A 10,746-nucleotide genomic window follows, 5' to 3' on the forward strand; every position below is an offset into this window, starting at 1 on the left:
CACATGTTTATGTCTTTTTCTGTTATCTTTTGTGGAATCTGCTACTTGGGGAAGGAGGGGCCCCTTCATCTGCTTCAACTTTGTGCTTCTTGCCAAAATTACTTTCACTTTGACCACTCATGCATTCTTTTTTCTATTAACAAATAAAATTTATAAGATAAATAAACTATGAATCATAATTACAGTTTTATTTTTTATATAATTGGAATATGAATGAATATTACTGCTATCTTCTATGCTTTCATAAAAAATGAGATTTCGGATATATATTATGCATCAAGTTTTCAAGTTGAAGCCCACATAATACCATAAAATAGTCTACTTTATATCTTTTTCTTTACACCCCTTTTAGTAAAAAGCTATAAAAAGATCATAGTAATAAAAAGTAATTGGCGAACATTTTCAATCTTGGTATTATGAGGTCATGTGTTCATATTGATGCTGAATGCTTTGTCAGCTTGTCCCAATTCCAAATGTAAATACAGTGTGCACATTATATTTTCTTGACTAATGCTTAACATTTGATTCTAAACCACAAAATAATTGTGTGAAGTAGTCCACGTTTCGCCCATTCTTAGCCCTTATCATCAGAATTGCTCTCCTCAGGCCCCATACCTCAGGTTCAAATCATGGGCAATTGAGCGACAAACATGATAACGCATTCTAAACTTTTAGTGGCTTGAAGGAACATGGGATGTTTCGAAATGAACAGTAATCTCCACATCTCCGTTTAAAAAGTTTTTCTACATCTCCAATTGTATTTCACGCAAAAGAGTGATTTTCACCGCATATGACTTAATGCAATGTAAATGTCATTGATATAATTCAATAGTTTTCATGTCAAAATAAGTGTTAGCAAATGCAAAGACATTTAAAATCACTAATTGCATTAAGAATATTTTGAAAAAAAAAAATCTGTGAAGGTCTAGAAGTTCAGATCAATTTACATAACATGAGAATTCATAGTCTAGAGATCTAGATTTTTAGAAATCTGAAAAATGTTCCGAAAACAATCTAGCACCAAACTCAATTATTAAGAATCAACATCATTAATCTCATCTAAACACGACATGTTACATGTACATAAAAGTATATTTCATCATATTTTACCTAAAAGTCTGACTAAATCAAATACACTTAACATTTTTTTAATCCATATAAACATATAAAAAGACCTAAACTCATTTATTGAAGACAACAAAATTTAATTTTCAAAAATTATTAGCCTGGAGAACGGAGATGATAATTTGAAAATGGAAAGGCTGGGCTTTTTCTTTGGTTCGGGCCATACCCAGCCTTGGCCGACACCGGACCCGGCCCGACCCATTCCCATCCCATCACACATTAATGGAACAAATGTCCAAGTGTTTTATGAACTTTGTTGAGGTAGTGCTCTTGTCATATCATTTGTACTGTAGGCTCGGCCTGATTGGAACGACTACCAAACGAGTACCAGCTGGAAGGCTGATTGGAAGGAAATTCAACGTTTTCTCTCTCCTCTACTGGAATTCAACGCTCTTGAGGCCGGCGGAGTCAACCCATTTCGCATTGAAGTCATAATTTTAAATGTTCATAGATATTATTATCTGCTCTGGATTCCATCTTGACGAACATAAATCTGTTCTACAATATACTCGAAGTTAATCTTTTAGCAACATCATGGGTAACCTGCTCTCAAGCTTCTTATCATCGCCTGAATCATTTCGTTCCATTTTGTCATACGTTGGTGGAGAAGCTAAATACGTATGGGCTCTCCAAGTCAATCTTGACGCCTTGCAGGCTGAACTCGACAAATTGATTCGAACAAAAGACGATCTGCTGAACAAGGTTGAGCTTGTTGAACAACAACAACCTCGAGCCAGACGGACGAATCAGGTCAAAGGCTGGCTTCAGAGGGTGCAAGAGACGGTAACCAAAGCTGTTGACCTGCAAAATGTGAGAGATCAAGAACTTGATAGACTCTGTCTTGGAGGCTTCTGTTCCAAAGACTTGGCTTCAAGCTACTACTTCGGAAAAAAAGTGGTCACTCTGACGGAGCAAGTGATCCTTTTGAAGAATGAACGAGGGGAAATCAAAGACATTGCTGAGATGGTACCAGAAGATGCAGCGGTTGAATTAGCTCTTGAGCGAACAGTTGTTGGTCAAGAATCAATGCTTGATCAAGTTTGGAGATGTATCACTGATCAAGAAAAGAACAGAGGAATTATTGGCTTGTATGGCACAGGGGGAGTCGGCAAAACTACCCTTTTAAAACAAGTCAATAACAAATTCTGCATTGAGCAGCGGCAGCATCATTTTGATGTTGTTATCTGGGGGGTTGTGTCTAGAGAGCCAAAACTTGACAAGATTCAAGATGCTATTGGGAAGAGGATAGGTTTATCAGCAGAGTCATGGAAGGATAAAAGCCTTGAAGAAAAGGCTTTGGACATCTCCAACATTTTAAGCAGAAAGAAATTTGTGTTGTTATTGGATGATATATGGCAGCCCATTGATTTAACAGAATTGGGTATCCCTCTTCAAAGCCTGAATGTTTCATCTAAGGTGGTCTTCACAACTCGCTCTCTTAATGTTTGCGGTTCAATGGAAGCTGATGAGAAGATTGAGGTCAAATATTTGGTTCATGATGAAGCCTGGAGATTATTTCAAGAGAAAGTTGGTGAAGCTACTCTTAGATGTCATTCTGATATTCTCGAGCTAGCACAAACCTTGGCAAGAGAGTGTTGTGGGCTGCCACTTGCACTGAAAACAATTGGTCGAGCCATGGCCTACAAAAAGAATCCTGATGAATGGAAGTATGCAATAAAGGTCCTAAGCACATCACCTGAAAAATTTCCAGGTATGGAAGAGAATGTGTTTGCACGTTTAAAATTCAGTTACGATAGCCTGCCTAACTACATAATTAGATCATGTTTCTTGTATTGTAGTTTATTTCCTGAAGATTATGAGGTTTATAAAGGGGACTTAATTGATTATTGGACTAGTGAGGGATTTGTAGATGCTTTTGACGAAGGATACACCATTATTAGTGATCTTCTTCGTGCATGCTTAATGGAAGAGGTAAATGATAATCACGTCAAAATGCATGACGTGATTCGTGATATGGCATTATGGATAGCATGTAAAATAGACAAGGAGGAGGAGAACTTTTTGGTTCATGCAGGAGCTCTATTAACTGAAGCCCCAAAGATTAAAGACTGGGAAGGGTTCAAAAGAATATCATTGATGGAAAATAATATTACAAGTCTGTCAGCAATTCCTAATTGTCCTCATCTCCGAACTTTGGTTCTTTACAGAAATAGAATTAGCATGATCACTGATGGCTTCTTTCAATTTATGCCTTCTCTTAAAGTATTGAATCTAGGGTTCAATATATTCCTAAACAAATTGCCTTCTGGACTTTCAAGTTTGATTTCACTAGAACATCTTGATCTGTCTTTTACGGTCATAAGGGAGTTGCCAGAAGAGATGAAGGCCTTGGTAAATCTTAGATATTTAAACTTGGAATATGTATACCTCAACAGACTTCCACTTCAACTGCTATGTAACTTTACAAAGTTGCAGGCACTCAGAATGCTGGGTTGCAGTAATTATAGTGGAGAAGAAGAAGATAGAGTTTTCTTCAAAGATGCTGAACCATTTATGAAGGAATTGCTCTGTTTGGAAAACTTGGATCTGCTGAGCTTTACCTTTGATAGCTGGCATGCTTTTGAAACATTCTTGACCTTCCAAAAGTTGCTGAGTTGTACGGAATCTCTAGAGCTTACAAAACTTTATACTCCAATGTCTCTCAATGTTTTACCTCTAGCATACATGAAACATCTCAAGAACTTTCTTATTCAGAACTGTGCTTTTGAAGAATTGAAGATTGAAAATGCAGTAGAGATACAAAATTTGGTACAAAGGGGTTTCCGCAGTCTTCACACAGTTTTCATATCTGATTGTTCAAGATTGAAGGAGTTGACATGGCTTGTTTTTGCTCCAAACCTCAAGAATATTGATGTTCAGAATTGCAATAATATGGAAGAAATAATCAGTCCTGGAAAATTGAGTGAAGCTTCAGAGATAAAGGAAAGGCAGAACTTTCTGGCAGAACTCGAATTTCTATGCCTGAAAGATCTCGAAAATTTGGAGAGCATCTACTTCGATCCCTTGCCTTTTCCACAGCTGAAGGAAATTGAAGTGACTGGATGCCCAAAGCTGAAGAAGCTCCCGCTCGATTCCACTAGAGCAATGGGACATAAAATTGTTGTCAAGGGAAACATAGAGTGGTGGGTTGAGCTACAATGGGAGGATCGAGTCACTCAAAGAGTTTTTTCTACCTGTTTCGATCCTATGGAGATAGTGTTTTGAATAAGATTTCTGGTAGGAGCTTCTTTTTTTCTTTTTCTTTTTCCTTGTGTCTACTTGTTTGTAACATGCTTTCTTGTCTTTCATATCGGATATTGTAATGTAGCCATATTCTTTTTCCTATCAAGATGGAGATTAAGCTTTCTAATTTTCACTCCCTCTTGGTATGTGAAGAAAGATAATAAAGAGAAACAAACTCGAATTGAAGAAAAAGAAAATAGCATGCTCAATAGGATAAAAGTTCATCATTCCTTTAGCATTTGCTCAATCAAGTAAGCTTTGCCTTCACTTCTTGGAGATTTAAACGAACTAGACAGCAAAACTTGTAATATTACCGTGTGAGTCTTACAGCTCAAGGATTATAAGGACAACAACTTAGTCTGTCAGGCACTATTCTTCTGGCTTAAATAATAACAATAAAATAGTAAAATATCGCACCATTTCTGCTCTCTTTTACTTTTCTTGGCTCTGTAGTAAACTTCAGGCTATTATTAACATCAAAACCTAAATACTTCCTAAGCATCTGCTGCAACATATTCTAGATGACATCATAATTAGATCATATAAAGCAGGAAAATGTGAAAGAACTGCAAAAATGTCACAGGGGGAAATTACCACACTCTGCAGTTTCTCTTGGTACACCCTGCAGTTAGACTGCTATTTGTTGCGACCTCCTGAATTGGGAGGAATTGGATTCTTCTCTTAATGATAAAAGTGAATGTGCTAAAGTTGGATCACACACTGATTGTGGAGAGCCTGTGGATAAATTGGACATTTTAGAGAGAAATAAGGGGCTTGCTACAGAATAATGCCTTGTCTCTTAACTTTTATTTGTCTTGATGAGGTTTCTTGTTCTGTTCCTTTCCAGCTTGTGAGTGGGTGTGTTGCAATGGAGCTAAAGGAAACCAAGCTGAAGTCACTTGAAGCTAGGAACACAGGATCAGAGGAAAGCAAGAAGGAAGGCAATTTCATTAGATTAAGAAACAAATCATCACCCAATGGAGCAGCTTTTGAACCAGATCTTGTTAAATTCTTGCATAATTTTATTTCAATGGTTGCTTAGATCTAAATTCAAAGACTTACTTCTTGGTCTTTTCACTACGCATCCCATAAACTCAGTCCCAACAGACCTTGAATCATTTGCATGTTTACAATTTTCAGGCAGTTTGACAATATTAGGAATGAAGAGACACTTCTTTAATCATTTAATCTTCAATTAATACATATATATCACTATAGGGGTACCATTGAAACACACAAATTCCCCTCAAAATAAAGAGTAGTGATATATTCCCCTCAAAATAGAGAGTAGTGATATCTATCAAACACATTTGTTTCCAAAGCAGATTTAGCAAAATGGAGGTGAAGAATTAAATGTTCTGCAACTCTGAATATGACTTCTAGCTCGAAAAGGTTTCAACAATTATCTATTTCCGAGATCAGTTATCTCAAGTAGTGAGATGTCTGAAGTAGTGGTATTAAAATGTGGTTTTAATATCTATTTCACATCATGCATTGTTAATCCGTTTTAAGTTTCTGTTAATCTTTTTATGTAGCATAACTGATGTCAATGTACCCTTCGCTGTCCAGAATGTTCTTTAATCATTATTCTTCAAAAAGAGAAACAAGCTTCAGGCACTTCTCTAATCTCTGAATCTTCAATATATATATATATATATATATCAATAGAGGGGAGGCAATTCAAACACACTAATTCCCCATAGAATTGTAATAGTATTTGTCTAACACATTTGTTCCAATTTCCAAATTAGACTTGGCAAAATGAGGTGAGGAATTAGCTGCTCTGCAATCTCTATATAGCTTTTTCAGCAGATTTCACCCATCTGATTGTAGACCTGGCCAAAGCATCCATTGGATCGATAACTTTCGTGCCCCTTCCGTCTTCCACGTCCTTTCTGTTCCATTGTTTCTTTATCTGGTAGCAAAACTTCAAAACCCTGTATATAAAAGGGGAGGTAACAAATCATCATCCATACCCTCCAGAGGAAAGAAAGAAGAAATGTGGTTCCTACTCCATCTGTAGCTATTTCAAAACCGGAGCCTTCTTCAGGAGTAATTGAGACTTTTCATTGGGATTATGCCCTGTTAACTATTGGAAAATGCTTTGAACTCATCATAACACATATTCCAAAACATTTTCATTGTAATGGCTGATTGATATCTGAACAGGGTTATTTCTATTTTCTTCTTTTGGGTTTCCGAATTTCTTTTTCCTCTTCTCTTTCGAGAGATATACTTACCCTCGTGAAAGTTTCTATCAAATCTCTGCTGATAACATCTGCCTTGCTGCTCTACAGAAGCAGACAATGAGGGAGGGCCACGTGCTTTGCAATATTGGACGACTTGCTGGCGGAATTCCAATTGAGGTTGGTGTAAATTATGACTTCTTCTTCTGCCTGTTGTTAATACGTTAAAACATACTAATACTATTAAAATAATTTTGTTAAATATTCACTATACTGATTATGCTTTTTTAAAGTTCATTTTTGGAGATAACAAGCAAAAGATGTTTGAGTGACTATTTCTCAAATTAATTAATTTATCTATTAGGGTGTTTAATGGCTCAAATTCATTGGATTTTGTCACAAGTCTAATACATCATATGTTGGATTTTATATTTTGGATCCAATCAGATAGTCAAATCCTATTTAATCTTTTTCGATCAATTTAATTAAAATAAAAATTTATAAATAAAACTCTTTAATTGTTCTCCAGAGTTCTAATTACTGGCAATTGAAAAAAAAAATCAACCCCTTTAATATTTCATGATTCATGTGTTTTATTATCATATTGTTTAAAAAATAAGTGAAATTTAATTGTTGAAAGCAAACACTGGTTGTGCCTTGTAGTTTCTACTCTATATTGTTATTGTTTATTTATAGTTCTACAAAAGTCTGTCATCAATTTTGATCCAATTTTTAATGTAATTACTTTTCTACTTCCCATTCTTTTTTTTTAATTATGTTAACGGTGATCATGTTATTAATTTATAATCTATATTACTAGTCTAGCGTTCTTATCATCACTAATCTAAATGTGATTATAGTATTAATACCGTAGTTTTTTTGCCATTATTTTTTTAACATTGGGAACAAAGTAGGGTATTAAAAATTAATCAATCTATTATGACATATCCAGGAGGCGCTCAACGGACCTTTTGAATCTTTAATAAAAAACACAAGTGGTCACAACAATTTCTAATAAGAACAAAAGTGTCATTAGTTCTCCACAATTAAAAAAAGAGAAAGAAAATGAAAATAAATATTTTGTGCCTTCAAACAATGCGATATTCAATTGACGATCGTTAGAATATACTTGTAATTCCTAAGGAAAAGCCAAGGTCACTAATTTGGAGAGGGGATTCGACATAATACCAAATTACCAGCTTTATGACATTTAAAAAAGTGCGAACTAAAACAATATTATTTTAATTCTCTTTCACTCCGCAGATCGACTTATTTTAATATTACATTATTAATATATAAGATATCGACAAAAAAAAAGGGGTTGGCGAGGTAGCTGTTTTTTTAGTATGTTAATTAGGTAGGTTTAACATATTGTTTGTGTTGGGATTATATGCTTTTTTAAAGCATATTAATTTATTTTTTAATTAATAAAATATTTGAGATATTTTTAATTGCATAAATATATATTGAACAAGGTCCGTTTAATCATATTATATGTATTTATGTGATCATCATATGGATTAACAGAATACATAAATACAAGTCATCTTATGATTAAATAAATTTAGTTCGCAGTTGATAAATATAGTTGGACGCTCTATTTATGTTTAGACTGTAGTAAATTCATTAAATGATTTGTCTTAATCATATATGAATTTACTGATGTAGTTTGACTATATTGAGCTGGATCACATATGAGATTTAATTAACCTTGAAATGACTGTCAGACTTATTAAATCTCATAAGTATTGATTTTACTGTAATCTTAATCTTGAGTTAGTTATGATTTCATGATTATAATTGTTATTCCATTTGAGTTACCAATGAGCACGACACACAATTGTTGTCAAGATTACCCGGTATCTTGGTGGAAGCAATTATGAGTATTGGAGTTATAGATTAACAATATAAAATTTGTATAACACATCTCTTGATGGGTTTTTCGGCACTTGATCATAGAATTCTCTGGCCAGACTGTGTCAACATATTTAGTATGTTGAAAATGATCATTAGAGAAAACCAATAAGTATCAAGGAATAAGATGTAATTAAATCGATTGGACAATTGAGATATCGATTTAATTAACGATGTAGTACAAAAGATTATGCAGTAAAGAAATCACTGTAGCTTGAGACAAATTATTATTCAAGCATACAATTATGTAGGTCAGTTCTAATATTTTAGTGGAGTAGATTTGGAATTAAATAATTGGGTTAGTTTAATTACAGGCTTAATTGTTGTAGCCACTATTGTATGTTCCCAAATGATCCCCGGGTTAACTCATTTAATTGACTGCGCCACTACTGGATTAATAAGCAATATAACTAGCTATTTAGGTCAAAAGCCTAAATATATCATTTAGTGGGAGGCTCCATTTAATATGCTTGTATGCAAGGGGCTTTATGTTATTTTACAAGATGGGCCCCCTATAGAAAAAACAAGTAACGTGGTTTTTTATTTTCATTATTTGGAGCCTAGGGTTTTCATTAAAGGGAGATATAAAAAGGTTTATTTTCTCTAAAGAGAAAGAGAACAGCCACTTTATACAGATCAGAGAAAAATTTTTTTTCTCTCTATTGTTGAGAGAAAAATTTTCAAGTGCTAGTTGCTTTAGTGGTGATAAAGGCGCCCACATGTCAAGTGCATATCAAACTTGAGTCATAGCCTGGAAGATTATTTGGTGGCGGATCGTGATCTAACAGGAGTGGTGGTGACGAATCGTGATTTGACATGAGTGGTGGTGACAGATAGTGATTTGACATGAGTGGTGGTGACGGATCGTGATCTGGGAGCCTAAATCACCTCAGCGGAAAAATCTAAATCAAATTGTTATAAAAAATTTAAAAAACTAATTTTTCTTCCAACAGTTTGGGGGTAAATTTAGAAGGATACTTTTGGACTAATAAATAAATGACACTTAGGTAAAATGGACAAAATACTTGGAGTAATATAAAAATGTCATTTGGAAGAATTTACTTCATTGGATGAGCTTTGAAATTAAAGGTCAAGGTTGGACACTTCAAGATATTTATGAGAAAGAATAAACTTACTATAAAAGGAATATTCTTTTTCGTTTTCCCTAAATATGACACATAAATCTAAAAACATTCTCTCTTCTAATCCTAATTTTTATGTACTCTTTTTACCACTAACCTCCACTATATAAATGTTTGATTCACCCATATTAGGGCATGCTCTTTTATGCTATCATCTTCTTGCTTCATCACTTCTCACACACACACACAATCTTTCTATTTTCATCTTTTATAATATTAGGAGTGTTCGTGGATTGGATTTTATGGAATGAACATCAATGCATATCCAATTCATGACTTTTGCGGATTATAAATTTTTAATCCAATCCAATCCACAGATTGGTAAATTTAATTCAAATTTAATCCATACGTCTGCGGATCGGATATGGATTTGACCTAATCCATATCCAATTCACCATTTTACGAATTGGTTTGTGGATTAAAAGTTTTTAATTATGCTCATTCTACGAACTAATTACATAAAAAAAATCTAATATAAAAATAATTTTACTGCCAATCAAATTTAAAATTAAATAACATTTAAATAAATTAAGTGTTTAAATAAAGTTAGAATAATACATTCAAAGTCTCAAAATGTAACACGGCGAAAAGAAAAAATCTCATTTGTTTAAATCAATACATAAAAATTAACTAAAATTACATGTTTAGAAAGCTTTCTGCAAACAGTCATCATATGTCTCTCTGAGAACTGAGAAATCATCCATGTAAACTTCCAGTGTTTGCTCAATCATATATGAAAATATGGACATCATACACCTCTGGAAGGTTGATGGAGCATTGCATAAACCAAATGGCATTCTTCTGAAAGCAAAAGTTTCATAAGGGTAGGTTAATGTGGTCTTCTCCTGGTCCTCGGGTGCTATAGCAATTTGGTTGTAACCTGATACCCATTTAGGAAGCAATAGTATTGTTTTCTAGTAAGTCTGTCCAACATCTGATCTATAAATGGCAGTAGGAAGTGCTCATTCCTTGTGGCTTTGTTAAGTTTCCTATAGTCCATGTAGACTCTCCATCCAGTTACTGTTCTTGTGGGGATAAGTTCATTTTTCTCATTTGCTACAATAGTTACCCCACATTTTTTTGGAACACATTGTACTGGGCTCACCTAAGAACTGTCAGATATCGGGTATATGATC

At 34.2% G+C, this 10,746-nt stretch overlaps 1 protein-coding gene across 1 annotated transcript; it reads left to right on the forward strand.

Moving 5' to 3' along the window:
* The first annotated feature begins 1,411 nt into the window (after positions 1 to 1,411).
* LOC102612506 (disease resistance protein SUMM2-like) lies at positions 1,412 to 5,538 on the forward strand. The gene is made up of 2 exons (XM_006465308.4): positions 1,412 to 4,362; positions 5,216 to 5,538. Exon 1 carries the CDS (start codon positions 1,660 to 1,662, stop codon positions 4,348 to 4,350), a length of 2,691 nt encoding a protein of 896 aa, XP_006465371.2. The 5' UTR covers positions 1,412 to 1,659; the 3' UTR covers positions 4,351 to 4,362; positions 5,216 to 5,538.
* Positions 5,539 to 10,746: the final 5,208 nt, after the last annotated feature.

The sequence above is a fragment of the Citrus sinensis genome, chromosome 7 (assembly GCF_022201045.2).
Source record: "Citrus sinensis cultivar Valencia sweet orange chromosome 7, DVS_A1.0, whole genome shotgun sequence".
Lineage (NCBI taxonomy): Eukaryota > Viridiplantae > Streptophyta > Magnoliopsida > Sapindales > Rutaceae > Citrus > Citrus sinensis.